Here is a 15,348-nt window from a genome sequence, read left to right on the forward strand (position 1 = left end):
ATTTTTCTCTTTAAGCATTTCCCCTGAAAAGGTAATTTCTATTTTTCTCCAATTTCAGTACCTCCATCTGTGGACCTAGATGTGAAATTAATTGAAGGTCTTGTTGTTAAAGCTGGCACCACAGTAAGACTTCCTGCGATTATGAGAGGTGTGCCAGTTCCCACTGCAAAATGGGCTACTGATGGCACTGAAATTAAACCAGATGGCAGATACAAGATTGAGACTGACAATTATTCGACTGTACTTACCATCAAAGACTGCATAAGGAAAGATACAGGAGAGTATCTACTCACAGTATCTAATGCAGCTGGCAGCAAAACTGTTGCTCTACATCTTACAGTTTTGGATGTTCCTGGCCCACCAACTGGTCCTGTTAATATTCTTGAAATAACACCAGAACATATGGTTATTTCTTGGCGCCCTCCTAAAGATGATGGTGGGAGTCCTATAATAAATTATATTGTTGAGAAGCGTCAATCAAAGAAAGAAACCTGGGGAGTGGTTAGCTCTGGAACAAGTCACACAAAAATTAAGATTCCACGACTGCAGAAAGGCTGTGAATATATTTTCCGTGTCCGGGCAGAAAATAAGATAGGCATTGGTGCACCCCTTGATTCAGAACCAACAGTTGCTAAACATATGTTTGATCCACCATCCCCACCTGGTAAACCAACTGTTTATGATATTACAGAAAATGCTGCAACAGTATCTTGGACCCTACCAAAATCTGATGGTGGAACTCCAATAACTGGTTATATACTTGAACGGCGGGAAGCATCTGGTAAATGGGTGCGTGTCAATAAGGCACCAATACTTGATATGAAATACAGAGTCACTGGTCTTTTTGAAGGCAACACATATGAATTCAGAGTTTTTGCAGAAAACATGGTGGGCTTAAGCAAACCATCTCCAAGCTCTGATCCAATAAAAGCCTCACGTCCTATCTCTCCTCCTGGACCACCTATTAATCCGAAACTAAAAGACAAAACCAAAGAAACAGCTGATCTTGTGTGGACAAAGCCCCTCAAAGATGGTGGCAGCCCGATCCTGGGATACATTGTGGAATGTCAGAAAACTGGAACTACTCAGTGGAATAGGATCAATAAAGATGAACTCATTAGACAGTGTGCTTTCAGAGTACCTGGGTTAATAGAAGGAAATGAATATAAATTCCGAATAAAAGCTGTCAACATTGTGGGAGAGGGAGAACCAAGAGAACTGGCAGAAACTGTACTTGCAAAGGATATTCTTTCTCCTCCAGAAGTAAGCCTAGATGTGACCTGTCGAGATATAATTACTGTCCGAGTAGGCCAAACAATCCGGATTACTGGTAAAGTAAAAGGCAGGCCAGATCCTGACATAACTTGGTCTAAAGATGGCAAAATATTAGTCCAAGAAAAACGTGTTGAAATACTCCAAGATCTACCTAATGTTGAACTACAGGTGAAAGAAGCCAAAAGATCTGATCATGGCAAATATATAATAGCAGCTAAGAACAGCTGTGGACATGCTCAAGCTTTTGCTGTTGTTAATGTACTTGACAGACCTGGGCCATGTCAGAACCTGAAAATAAGCTATGTCACAAAAGATTCTTGTATGATTGCTTGGGAGAGTCCAGTGGATAATGGTGGCTCTGAAATTACAAATTACATAGTAGAGTGCCGTCAACCAAACCAGAGGGGGTGGTCAATTGTCTCCTCTGATATCACTAAACGATTAATAAAGGCAAACCTGATAGAGAACCGTGAATACTTCTTCAGGGTTTGTGCAGAAAACAAAATAGGTCCAGGTCCTTGCATTGAGACCAAGACTCCTATCCTTGCCATCAATCCTATTGACAAGCCTGGAGAGCCAGAAAATCTTCACATTGCAGAGAAAGGAAAGACATTTGTATATCTGAAATGGAGAAGGCCAGATTATGATGGTGGAAGTCCCAATTTAAGTTATCATGTTGAGAGAAAACTGAAAGATTCAGATGAATGGGAAAGGGTTCACAAAGGTAGCATTAAGGAAACACACTACATGGTAGATAAATGTATTGAAAATAAGATTTACGAATTCAGAGTTCAAACCAAGAACGAGGCAGGTGAAAGTAACTGGGTAAAAACAGGTGAAGTTGTTGTGAAAGAAGATCTTCAGAAACCAGTTCTAGACTTAAAGTTAAGCGGTGTGCTAACTGTAAAAGCAGGTGACACAATTAGAATTGAGGCTGGAGTCAGAGGAAAACCACAGCCTGAAGTTGTATGGACAAAAGACAAAGATGCCACAGATCTGACTAGATCTCCAAGAGTCAGCATTGAAACAACTTCTGACACATCTAAATTTGTTCTCACAAAATCAAGGCGTAGTGATGGTGGGAAATACGTGATCACTGCAACTAACACAGCTGGTAGTTTCGTAGCATATGCTACTGTTATTGTCTTGGATAAACCAGGTCCTGTAAGAAACTTGAAAGTCACTGACATTTCAAGTGATAGATGTACTGTTACTTGGGACCCTCCAGAAGATGATGGTGGTTGTGAAATACAGAACTACATCCTGGAAAAATGTGAAAGCAAGCGTATGGTTTGGTCTACGTACTCTTCCTCTGTTTTAACAAACTATGCGAATGTGACACGGCTTATTGAAGGTAATGAATATATATTTAGAGTTCGTGCAGAGAATAAAATGGGCACTGGTCCACCAACAGAAACACACCCAATTATTGCAAAAACAAAATATGATAGACCTGGACGCCCTGACCCTCCAGACGTCACAAGAGTTAGCAAAGAAGAGATGACTGTAGTTTGGAATCCACCAGAATATGATGGTGGCAAATCAATTACAGGATACATTTTAGAGAAGAAAGAGAAACGATCACTGAGATGGGTTCCTGTTACTAAGACTGCAATCCCAGAGAGACGCAAGAAGGTTACTAATCTCATCCCTGGTCATGAATATCAATTCCGTGTCAGTGCCGAAAATGAAGTTGGACTTGGAGAACCAAGCTTGCCATCAAGACCTGTAGTAGCAAAAGACCCAATAGGTATCATGCTATTGTATTCTACTGTATTTTATTTTAATGTTAACATAACAGATTGCTAAATTGCACAACTGTGTTATTACTTGTAATTTTTATTTTCTTTCAGAGCCACCTGGTCCTCCCACAAACCTGAGAGTGGTTGATAGCACAAAGAGTTCAATAACTCTTGGCTGGGGAAAACCAGTGTATGATGGTGGTGCTCCAATTATTGGATATGTTGTAGAAATTAGACCAAAAGTTGAGGGTGCTGATCCTGAAGCAGGATGGAAACGATGCAATGTTGCTGCCCAAGTTATTCACACAGAATTTACAGCCACCAGCCTGGATGAAAACCAATTGTATGAGTTCAGAGTTTCTGCTCAAAACCAGGTTGGTCTTGGCCGACCAGCTGAACTGAAAGAAGCTGTGTCTCCCAAAGAAATACTTGGTGAGTTTTCCTGTTCTCTTTATGAGTATTGACATACAAACTTTATTTGCTCTGATTTTATTTCATGTGATAAACTTTGCATTTTTATTCCTTTAATTTTCTTTTTCAGAACCTCCTGAGATTGAGTTGGATGCAAGCATGAGAAAGTTAGTTACAGTCAGGGCAGGATGCCCTATTAGACTTTTTGCCATTGTTAGGGGTCGCCCAGCACCAAAAGTCACCTGGAGGAGAATGGGTATTGATAATGTTATCAGAAAAGGACAAGTTGATCTGGTTGACACTATGGCCTTCTGTGTCATTCCTAATTCAACACGTGATGACTCAGGCAAATATTCATTGACACTTGTTAATGCAGCTGGAGAAAAGGCTGTATTTGTGAACGTCAGAGTCCTGGGTAAGTAATGAAAGAAATATCACTAGACAATTTTTTAACTATATTAAATCTTCATTGCAGGAATTTTTATGACCCCAGTTTTTGAGCACAACTGTATCAGCTAACACTAACTCCCCTGTATAGGAAGCTGTTAGTCCCCTTTAATTATAGCTTATTAAAGAAAAGACTAGCATAAATTGAAATTTCTTTACAGATACTCCTGGACCTGTGTCAGACTTCAAGGTTTCAGATGTCACTAAGATGTCATGCCATCTTTCATGGGCACCTCCAGAGAATGACGGTGGTAGCCCAGTGACTCATTACATCCTGCAGAAACGTGAGGCTGACAGGAAGACCTGGGGAACAGTCACTGCAGAACTGAAGAAAACTAGTTTCCAAATATCTAACCTTGTACCTGGAAATGAGTATTACTTTAGAGTAACAGCAGTAAATGAATATGGGGAAGGTGTTCCAAGTGACATACCAAAACCGGTTCTAGCATCAGATCCACTAAGTAAGTATGCCTTTATGCACATTTTGAATTTTATTTCTAATTTTAGTAGGATTTTGTAATTTTTTGAAAGTTGGTGTTTCTAAATTGGACAATGCCACTAACTACTCAGTGATAAATGTGGATATTTCTGTGTCAATTTCATTCAAATAATAAAATCTATGAATATAATACCTTTCCAATTATTAAGAATTTTGTTCTTTGCCATATTGTCCTTGTTGAGTTAGCACAGATAATGTCCAATAATTCAACAAATATTCAATAGTCAGAAAATCTTGGAAATTCAATGTTTAATGTTTTTCATTTTTTGTTTTTGTTTGTTTGTTTGTTGTTGTTGTTTCCCCTTAAAGGTGAACCTGATCCGCCACGAAAACTTGAAGTTACTGAAATCACGAAGAATAGTGCTACTTTAGGCTGGCTGCCACCACTGCGTGATGGAGGCTCTAAAGTTGATGGGTACATTGTTAGCTACAAAGAAGATGACCAACCAGCAGATCGCTGGACAGAATATTCAGTTGTCAAAGATCTCTCCATTGTTGTAGCTGGTCTGAAAGAGGGAAAGAAGTACAAGTTTAGAGTGGCAGCTAGAAATGCAGTAGGAGTAGGTTTGCCAAGAGAAACCGAAGGAGTATTTGAAATCAAAGAACAACTCAGTAAGTAACAATCTAAATACTATCTGTATTGCAATATTCTGCTTTACTAATGAAACGAGGAAGAATTAGTTCGTTGAATGAGTCCCAGAAAGACATATGCTCTATGAACTCATATGGAGTATTATGTTTAACTGTATTGAATATTTTAACAAATTATAAAAGATGGGAGTTGAGCACTAATTGAGAATTATTATAGAATTCTGTAGGTATTGTTTCAGTTGGAACCAGAAGATAGAAACTAAGGACAAATATAAAATGTCCTTAAACTGAAAATGAAGGAGAAAAAGTGTCAAAATGGTAGTTTGAGACATAAATGGAGCCAAAAGTGGGACCTGTTTTAAGATAAAATGAGTTGTTTATATTGTAGAGTTGGTTGAGAATGTAAAGCAAAAGGCAGGGATGACAAGTTGGCCTAAGTAAGATGTCAGGGTGTCTGAGGCAGAGAAAGAAGTAGGGGTAAGGGGCAGATGAGAAGAACCTACTTTATTTGTGACAATGAAAGAGGAAGGTACAGGAGCAAAAGACAATGAAAACTAGCCAGTAGCAGGAAGAAAAGTGTATACTGCCAAGTTTCTTTTGGAAGAAATCTGAAAGATTTTTTACAAAAGAAGAAGAATAAGAATCCAAGAGTATAAAAGGACTGAATGTGGACATGGGTTTAGTTCTGCGAGAACTTCAGTTTTTCTTCTCCTTTGTGTTTGTCTTGTAGAAAGTGCAAAGAGTTAGCAACAAGTTCTGGATGAGGTATTTTATGTCATGCATTAGTAGTGCAATAGCCCCCACGTAAACATGTGAGAAGGCAATCCAAACTCAAAAATGTTCTCTTACAAAATGTATAAGACTGTAAAAGACTGAAATAGATATTGCCTACTGCAGAATCTCTACTTGTCCATAAGTGGAAGCTAAATTAAAAATTATGAAGTCATTCCTACTGGTGGAGGAAGTCTTTCTTACTACAGAGGGAAGCAGAGAATCTTCACGTGAAAACACAAGAAAAAATCAATATGTCACAGAAGTTGAATTTATATATCTCTATGTGATTTTCTTTCAGTCCCACCTAAGATTCTGATGCCTGATCATGTTCACATCAAAGCTGGAAAGAAACTGAGAATTGAAGCTCATGTATATGGGAAGCCTCAGCCAGTCTGTAAATGGTTGAAAGGAGATGAAAATGTACTTACATCCAGTCGCCTTGCTGTACATAAAGCAGAAAAATCTTCTGTTCTTATCATTAAAGATGTGACTAGAAAAGATTCTGACTTTTACACTCTTACTGCAGAAAATAGCTCTGGTACTGATAGTCAGAAAATCAGAGTGATAGTCATGGGTATGTTTCATTTGATTATTTTTATACCAAAACAATAGCTTTATACAAAACTAGTTTTAGTATATTCCAGTGGTTGCCATGTTCTTTCATCCCTTTTTTATTAATATATTTTTGAACAGATAAACCAGGTCCACCACAGCCTCCATTTGATATTTCTGAAATAGATGCAGATGCTTGCACCCTTGCATGGCATATACCTCTTGAAGATGGTGGCAGTAACATTACAAACTATGTAGTTGAGAAATGTGATGTAAGCCGAGGAGACTGGGTAACAGCTTTAGCTTCTGTCACAAAGACAAGCTGCAGAATTGGAAAACTGATTCCTGGAGAAGAGTATATGTTCCGCGTTCGTGCTGAAAATCGTTTTGGGATTTCTGAGCCACTTACTTCTGGGAAGATGATTGCAAGGTTCCCATTTGGTATGTGAATTGTTGATAGCAACGTTTCTCTTTTTAGTTCTCCCAGTAAGAAAACATGTAATTGATATCTATATTTGTATTTCTTTCTAGATGTTCCTAGTGAACCAAAGAATGCACGTATTACCAAGGTCAATAAGGACTGCATTTTTGTTGCTTGGGATAAACCAGATAGTGATGGAGGCAGTCCAATCACAGGTTATCTCATTGAGCGCAAAGAAAGGAACAGTTTACTGTGGGTGAAAGCTAATGACACAGCTGTGCGCTCCACGGAATACCCTTGTGTGGGGCTCATCGAAGGCCTTGAGTATACTTTCAGAATTTATGCACTGAATAGAGCTGGAGCAAGTAAACCTAGTAAACCAACTGAGTTTGTCACAGCAAGAGCACCAGTTGGTAAGCAAAACACACCAATAAATTGCAGGAGACTACTGTTTTTATGGTCATTTTTAATATACCTTCGATTCTTTATGATCTTCAGTTTGCCCTTATGTTTATATTTTCATGTTTGCCATGAGTGCAGTGTGTGGGTATCCAGTATTATTAAAGTATCCAGTATTATTAACATTGTTTAATATGTTAGCTTTTTTTGCAATACAGATTATAACATGATCTTATTTGCCTTAGATCCCCCCGGAAAACCTGAAGTTATTGATGTCACTAAGAGTACCGCATCACTGATATGGACAAGACCGAAACATGATGGTGGTAGCAAACTTATTGGCTACTTTGTTGAAGCTTGCAAATTACCTGGTGATAAGTGGGTCCGGTGCAATACAACTCCACATCAAATACCCTTAGAAGAGTATACAGCTACTGATTTAGAAGAAAATGCTCAATATCAATTTAGAGCAATTGCTAAAACAGCAGTTAACATTAGCAGACCTTCTGAACCTTCTGATCCAGTGACCATTCATCCAGAAAATGGTAAGAAATACAGAAGCATTTGAGAACTCTGATCAAAGTCTGTATGTATTGAACTAACCCTCATGTGAAGAATGAAATGTTTATCTATTACTGGATTGATTAACTGTTGGGCTTTTACCTTTCAGTTCCCCCCAGAATAGAATTGGATCTGTCTATGCAATCACAGCTTACAGTAAAAGCTGGAACTAATGTGCGTCTGGAGGCAAATGTATATGGCAAGCCAATGCCAGCAATTACCTGGAAGAAAGATGGGGAAGTTTTAAAGCCGTCTGAAGGTGTTAAGATCACCACTAAGAGAAATCTTGCTACAGTTGAGTTGTTCAGTGTTAACAGGAAGCAAACAGGAGACTATACTATTACTGCTGAAAACGCAAGTGGAACAAAGTCAGCAACCATTAAACTTAAAGTACTTGGTATGCTAAAGACTGTTGATAAATTCAGTTATAGTTAAATGATATAGCAAGAGACAGGGCTATAACAATGTGATGTTATTTTTTCTAGATAAGCCTGGTCCTCCAGCCTCTGTTAAAATCAAACATATGTATGCAGATCGTGCAATGCTTTCGTGGGAGCCTCCTCTGGAAGACGGAGGTTCTGAAATTACTAACTACATTGTAGACAAACGTGAAACAAGCAGACCAAACTGGGCCCAAGTCAGTCCCAATGTACCCATTACAAGCTGCACGGTGGAGAAACTCATTGAAGGACATGAGTATCAGTTCCGCATATGTGCTGAAAACAAATATGGTGTTGGAGACCCTATCTTCACTGAACCAGCGGTTGCTAAGAATCCATATGGTAAGTCCTTTGTGAGATAGTTTAATTGGTCATTGGTTTTTTGTATATACTTATGAATGCGAACATAACTTCCAAATAAATCTTCACAGATGTACCTGGACCTTGCGATCCACCAGTAATTAGCAATGTAACGAAAGACTTCATGACTGTTAGCTGGAAGCCACCAGCTAATGATGGTGGATCACCAGTAACTGGTTATATGCTTGAGAAGCGTGAAACTAAGGCTCTTAACTGGACAAAGGTAACCAGAAAGCCTGTCATTGAAAGAACTGTTAAGGCTACTGGACTCCAAGAAGGAACAGAATATGAGTTCCGGGTGATAGCGTTGAATAAAGCTGGACCTGGCAAGCCTAGCGCACCATCTAAAGCAGTGTATGCTCGTGATCCTCAATGTAAGCTAAAAGCCTCAGATATTTTCCATGGTTATTTCTAAATATGTTTGCACAGTATTTGGTACAATAACTTTGTTATTTTAATTCTCAGATCCTCCTGGCCCACCAGCTTTCCCGAAAGTGGTTGATACTACTCGTAATTCAATAAGCCTGTCATGGAGTAAACCAGCATATGATGGAGGAAGTCCTATTATTGGTTATCTAGTGGAAGCAAAAAGAGCTGACACAGACAACTGGGTCAGATGCAATCTACCCAAGAACTTACAGGCTACACAATTTGTGGTAACAGGGCTGATAGAAGATACAGAGTACCAGTTCCGTGTTTATGCTGTTAATAAGATTGGATACAGTGATCCAAGTGATGTTCCTGATAAACACACTGCCAAAGACATTTTAAGTATGTTTACTGAAAACAAATTACCTTATTAACTTCTGTTTGAATTCATGGATGAGTTCCAAAGACAGGGTCTGTCACAGATCACAGAAGCAGATTAATCTGGAATTTTCTCAAACAATGTAGGCTAAAAGTGTCTAAATTGGAGAAGAATTAGGACGGTTAGGAACTGAGGAGAATCTGACTGGTGTCTGCTTTTTTTCTTTTGTATGCTAGATACATTTCCGACTCCTATTTTGGATCCTCAAGAATTTTTTCTTTCTCTAATCCTAAAATCAGACTTTTCAGATCTCACTTCTATTCTTAAAACTTACATTCTTATTCACGTCTTCTAAATAATTTGAAGCAAATATTACTATTCTAAGAATCTGTGTGGCACACTATTTTATTGTATGACACTTAAACCATAAGAGCCATGCTGGCTTTTGTATGCATTTTGCTGTATGTACAAAAGCATTGCTTCACAGAACTGTATTGGTTCAACATAAGCAGTACAGAGTACAATCCAGGAGACTCTGAAATTTCTTTGAATTCTAGAGAAACTATGAGACTTCTTCATATTGTAGGTAATATAAATGGTGGAAAAGGCAGGAAAAAAAATAGTGAAAACAGTGCAAAAAAATGCCGAGTTTGACAATGATCTTGAAACAGGAGTCAGGACACTGACTAATTAACATCATTACAGGAATGAGAACAAGTTGGTCAATACAGTGAAATGCCAGTAAAGAGGGACTTTTTGTTTTGTGATGGTTTTAAAGAATGTGTTTTAATTGCACATTTTTTTTTTGTTAAACACACAGTTCCTCCTGAAGGAGAACTTGATGCAGAACTAAGGAAAGTCCTTGTATTGCGTGCTGGAGTCACAATGAGACTTTATGTGCCGGTAAGAGGACGTCCACCTCCAAAGATTACATGGTCTAAAGTGGGTGCCAACCTAAGAGACAGACAAGGATTAGATATCAAATCGACTGATTTTGATACCTTCCTGCGCTGTGAAAATGTAAACAAATATGATGCTGGAAAATACGTCCTGAGTCTGGAGAACAGCTGTGGCAAAAAGTCATACACTATTGTTGTAAAAGTCCTTGGTAAGTGTTATGGGTTTCCCCATTGTGGTATATTTGTTGACTTTTACTCATGTTTTTGGCTGGTTGGTTGGTTTTGTTGGTTACTAAATCAAATGTGGGGTTGTTGTGGTTATCTAGATACTCCAGGCCCTCCAGTTAACCTGATTGTAAAGGAAGCATCTAAGGATTCTGCCTTCATTACATGGGAACCTCCGCTAATAGATGGTGGCAGTCCAATCACAAATTATGTGGTTGAAAAACGTGATGCAGAAAGAAAGTCATGGTCCACAGTAACCACAGAATGTCCAAAGACAAGCTGCAGGATAACTAACTTAGAAGAAGGCAAATCCTACTTCTTCAGGGTTTTTGCTGAAAACGAATATGGCATTGGTGACCCCTGTGAAACTCGTGATGCTGTTAAAGCTTCTGGTAAGAAAAATTAATCCATTTTGCCTATTTTGGTATTCAGATCATTTTTATTTTTAGCTCAAATGGACACTTACTATGCTTTTCTTCTATCTAGAAACACCTGGACCAGTTGTGGATCTAAAAGCTTCAGCAGTAACAAAATCATCATGCAATTTAGTATGGAAAAAACCTATCAGTGATGGTGGAAGCCGTATTTTTGCATATGTTGTTGAGGTCCTCATTGGTGAAGATAAATGGCAAGAAGTCATGCGGGCAAAGAACCTCCATTTTTCAATGAGAGACCTAAAAGAAGGACAAGAATACACTTTCAGAGTGAGAGCCCAAAATGATGCTGGATATGGAACTCCAAGAGAGCTTACAATTGTGGCAAGAGATGATGTTGGTAAGAAGCAAGATCATTAATTCAGTGCTTCACTTACCCAAATTATATTTCTTTATGTGGTGGGTTGACTGTGGCTGGATACCACATGCCCAGCAAGCCATTTTACCAGTCCCTTTCCTCAACTAGACAAGGGAGAGAAAATGTAACAAAAGGCTTGTGGGTCAAGATAAGGACAGCAAGAGATCACTCATGAATTACCATCATGGCCAAAACAGACTTAGGGAAAAAAGTTCAATTTATTACTCATCAAATCAGGGTAGGATAATGAGAAATAAAACCAAATCTTAAAAACACCTTCCCTGCACCCCTCTCTTCTTCCTGTGCTTAACTTTACTCCTGAATTCTCTAACTCCTCCCCCCAAGTGGTGCAGAGGGAGGGGAATAAGGGTTGTAGTCAGTTCATCACACATTTCTGCTGCTCCTTTCTCCTCAGAGGGAAGACTCCTCATACTCTTCCTCCACTGCTCCAACAGGGGTTCTCTATGAGGGGTTACAGTTCACTACTAACTTTTCCAATGAGAGTTCTTTCCATGGTCAGTAGTTCTTCACAAACTGCTCCAGTGTGGGTCTCTGCCACAGGGTACAGTCCTTCAAGAACAGTCTGCTCCAGCGTGGGTCCCCTGCGGGGTCACAACTCCTGTAGCAAACATGCTCCAGCATGGGCTCCTCTCTCCATGGGGCCACAGGTCCTGACAGGAGCCTGCTCCAGTGCAGGCTTCCCACGAGGTTGTAGTCTCCTTTGGGCATTTGCCTGTTGAGTCCTCCATGGCTGGCTGCAGGTGGATATCTTGGTGTCTGCATAGCCGTTTCTCTTGTATATTCTCACTCCTCCCTCTCCAGCTGCAATTGCTCTTACACAGTAACTTTTTTACCCCTTCCTAAATACATTCTAGGGGTGCTGCCACCACTGCTGATGGGGCTTAGCCTTGGCCAGTGGTGGGTCTGACTTGGAGCTGGCTGGAATTGGCTCTATCAGACATAGGGGAAGCTTCTAGCAACTTCCCACAGAGCCCACCCCTGTAGCTCCATACACTACCAAAACCTATGATAACAAATACAGTTTTATGCTTACCATCATTACTGTGCATACATACAAATCAGACGCCTTTTAAATAACATCTTAATTTTATTACAGAGTTTATACATAGTTGAATAATTGTGGGGTTTTTATTTTTACAGTGGCACCTGATCTTGATTTAAGGGATCTACCTGATTTGTGCTATACAGCTAAAGAGGGTAGCAATTTCCGTCTTAAAATCCCAATTAAAGGCAAGCCTGTCCCATCTGTAACTTGGAAGAAAGGTGAAGACCAGGCACTTACTGAGAGTGGAAGAGTTGCATTTGAATCTACAGCAGTTAACACCACACTTGTAGTACATGACTGCCAGAAAGCTGATGCTGGAAAATACACCATAACTCTGAAGAATGTTGCTGGCAGCAAGGAAGGCACTATTTCTGTGAAAGTTGTTGGCAAACCTGGCATACCAACAGGTCCAGTGAAATTTGAAGAAGTCACAGCTGATGCCATAACCTTAAAGTGGGGCCCTCCAAAAGATGATGGTGGTTCAGAAATCACTAACTATGTCCTAGAGAAGAGAGATAATGTAAACAATAAATGGGTGACTTGTGCCTCCGCAGTGCAGAAAACCACATTTAGAGTTACAAGACTTCATGAAGGAAATGAATATACATTCAGGATCAGGGCTGAAAACAAATATGGAGTAGGTGAAGGTCTTAAATCTGACCCTGTCATTGCAAAACATCCATTTGGTAAGTATCTGTTATAATTTTCAAAACTGAAAAACTCCATGTGGTTTAGGGGTGATATTTATTTTTCATGTTTCATTTTTTTAAATGCTGTTTAGATGTTCCAGATGCTCCTCCACCTCCCAACATTGTTGCTGTGCGGCATGACTCTGTAGCTTTAACTTGGACTGATCCAAGAAGAACTGGAGGCTCACCAATCACAGGTATATACCCAAAAGCCTCCTCGTATTTCAGTCCTTGATAGGTCTTTCTCTCTGTCAAAGGGTAAGATAAAACTACCAGGTGCTTATGCTTTAAATTGATTGATTAATTGATTGATTGATTGTTTTATTGTTTTACTACCTATTTTTTATCCATGATGAAATTTTTAAACTTTAAATTTTAAATTAAAAGTCAGGAAAAGACTAACCGAGAAACAACATTTTTGCACAGAGCCAAAAAGTCTAAAGAAACAAAACCAAACTCACCTATATCTTACATTAATTGGGCCCTTAAAATTAGCAATTTGCATTTGCAAACATCTCGTTGCAATTACATGCATCTGTAGTGTATGTCCACATCCATTTCTTAATCTGTGTTTCAGTGTTCCTCTTGCACAATGCCTATGTGACATGCCATACAGGCAGTATGATGCGTTCACAATGCTGTGAGAAATGACGATTTCTAGAAAACCCCTCATATTTTAATCACACCATTTATCTTCTAGGTTATCACATTGAAGTCAAAGAAAGAAATAGTCTTCTGTGGAAGAGGGCAAATAAAACACCAATAAGAATGAAAGATTTCAGAGTGACAGGATTAACTGAAGGTCTGGAATATGAATTCAGAGTAATGGCGATCAACATGGCTGGAGTAGGTAAACCAAGTCTGCCATCTGAACCAGTTGTGGCACTTGATCCTATTGGTAAGTCATAAGGAAAGTAAAAAGGCAAATTCTGAAATTTGAAATAAGTTTTTTTTGACAACTATTGTTTTGTTTTTTTTTCTTTTAGATCCTCCTGGGAAACCTGAAGTTATCAATGTAACCAGGAACTCAGTAACACTCATTTGGACAGAACCGAAATATGATGGTGGACACAAATTAACTGGTTATATTGTTGAAAAGCGTGATTTACCTTCAAAGAATTGGACAAAAGCTAATCATGTGAATGTTCCAGACTGTGCATTTACTGTAACTGACCTCACTGAAGGCTCCAAATATGAGTTCAGAATTAGAGCAAAGAACACTGCTGGAGCTATCAGTGCTCCATCTGAATCCACAGAAACCATAATATGCAAGGATGAGTATGGTATGTAGATGACATTAAAGATTTAGAATTTTATTTGAATAATTAATATACATTTTTTTTCCTGTTTTCTTATTATAACATCTGGGGTTTTGTGTTTATTTGACAGAGGCACCAAGCATTGTTATTGATCCTACCTTGAAGGAAGGTTTAACAGTAAAAGCAGGGGACACCATTACAGTGTCTGCTATTAGTATCCGTGGCAAACCACCTCCAACTTCAGCATGGTCAAAAGCTGGAAAAGATTTTAGACCTTCAGAGCTTGTGCACATTGAAACCACACCAACTTCTTCTACTCTGTCTGTCAAATACGCAGCCAGAAAAGATTCTGGAGAATACACAATTACTGCAACCAATCCTTTTGGCACTAAGCAGGAGAGCATACATGTGAAAGTTTTAGATGTTCCAGGACCTCCAGGACCTATTGAGATCAGCAATGTTTCAGCAGAAAAAGCAACTCTTACATGGTCACCTCCTGCAGAAGATGGTGGATCACCAGTCAAATCATATGTTCTTGAAAAGAGGGAAACTAGCAGACTGCTCTGGACATTGGTTGCTGAAAATATTGAAAGCTGCAGGCATGTTGTTAGCAAGCTCATTCAAGGAAATGAATATGTTTTCCGTGTCTCAGCAGTAAATCAGTTTGGCAAGGGTGAACCGGTACAATCAGAACCAGTTAAAATGGTGGATAGATTCGGTATGTAGAACAAGCTAAGAGGTTCTGGTGTGCTTTTATTAATCTCTGAAGACTTGATATTTGTTTTAACTACTTTTTTCTCCCTTAATAGGTCCCCCAGGCCCTCCTGGAAAACCAGAAGTAACAAATGTGACTAAAAATACTGTCACAGTTACCTGGAAGAGGCCAGTAGATGATGGTGGAAGTGAAATCACAGGTTACTATGTGGAGAGAAGAGAAAAGAAAGGTTTGAGATGGGTCAGAGCAACAAAGAAACCAGTTTCAGATCTCAGATGCAAAGTAACTGGTCTCCTGGAAGGAAATGAGTATGAATTCCGTGTCAGTGCAGAAAATAGAGCAGGAGTTGGACCACCAAGTGATGCTTCAAAATCAGTCATGTGCAAGGATGTTGCATGTTAGTATCATGCCTTTTCTTTTTTCTGTGGGTGGGTGGCATGGTTAGAGAGGACATTCAGACAGTGTAAGAGTGAGTTCCTGGGT

General features: G+C 39.2%; 1 protein-coding gene across 1 annotated transcript in view; it reads left to right on the forward strand.

The window, feature by feature from the left end:
• The window catches only part of TTN (titin), a 256,966-nt gene that overhangs the window by 195,551 nt on the left and 46,067 nt on the right, over positions 1–15,348 (forward strand). Inside the window, exons 218-239 of the mRNA XM_061379384.1 lie at positions 59–3,025; positions 3,129–3,449; positions 3,559–3,843; positions 4,037–4,336; positions 4,684–4,986; positions 6,038–6,313; positions 6,433–6,732; positions 6,823–7,125; positions 7,357–7,656; positions 7,782–8,069; positions 8,158–8,454; positions 8,544–8,846; positions 8,938–9,243; positions 10,041–10,328; positions 10,446–10,736; positions 10,831–11,118; positions 12,298–12,888; positions 12,984–13,088; positions 13,592–13,789; positions 13,878–14,174; positions 14,281–14,868; positions 14,960–15,262. Of these exons, the coding sequence (XP_061235368.1) occupies positions 59–3,025; positions 3,129–3,449; positions 3,559–3,843; positions 4,037–4,336; positions 4,684–4,986; positions 6,038–6,313; positions 6,433–6,732; positions 6,823–7,125; positions 7,357–7,656; positions 7,782–8,069; positions 8,158–8,454; positions 8,544–8,846; positions 8,938–9,243; positions 10,041–10,328; positions 10,446–10,736; positions 10,831–11,118; positions 12,298–12,888; positions 12,984–13,088; positions 13,592–13,789; positions 13,878–14,174; positions 14,281–14,868; positions 14,960–15,262 (9,498 nt within the window). The remainder of the gene's footprint in view (positions 1–58; positions 3,026–3,128; positions 3,450–3,558; positions 3,844–4,036; positions 4,337–4,683; positions 4,987–6,037; positions 6,314–6,432; positions 6,733–6,822; positions 7,126–7,356; positions 7,657–7,781; positions 8,070–8,157; positions 8,455–8,543; positions 8,847–8,937; positions 9,244–10,040; positions 10,329–10,445; positions 10,737–10,830; positions 11,119–12,297; positions 12,889–12,983; positions 13,089–13,591; positions 13,790–13,877; positions 14,175–14,280; positions 14,869–14,959; positions 15,263–15,348) is intronic.

This window comes from Neopsephotus bourkii, unplaced genomic scaffold, assembly GCF_033783945.1.
Source record: "Neopsephotus bourkii isolate Nb327-2 ecotype Australia unplaced genomic scaffold, CSIRO-AGI_Nbou_v1 NB_196, whole genome shotgun sequence".
Classification (NCBI taxonomy): Eukaryota; Metazoa; Chordata; class Aves; order Psittaciformes; family Psittacidae; genus Neopsephotus; species Neopsephotus bourkii.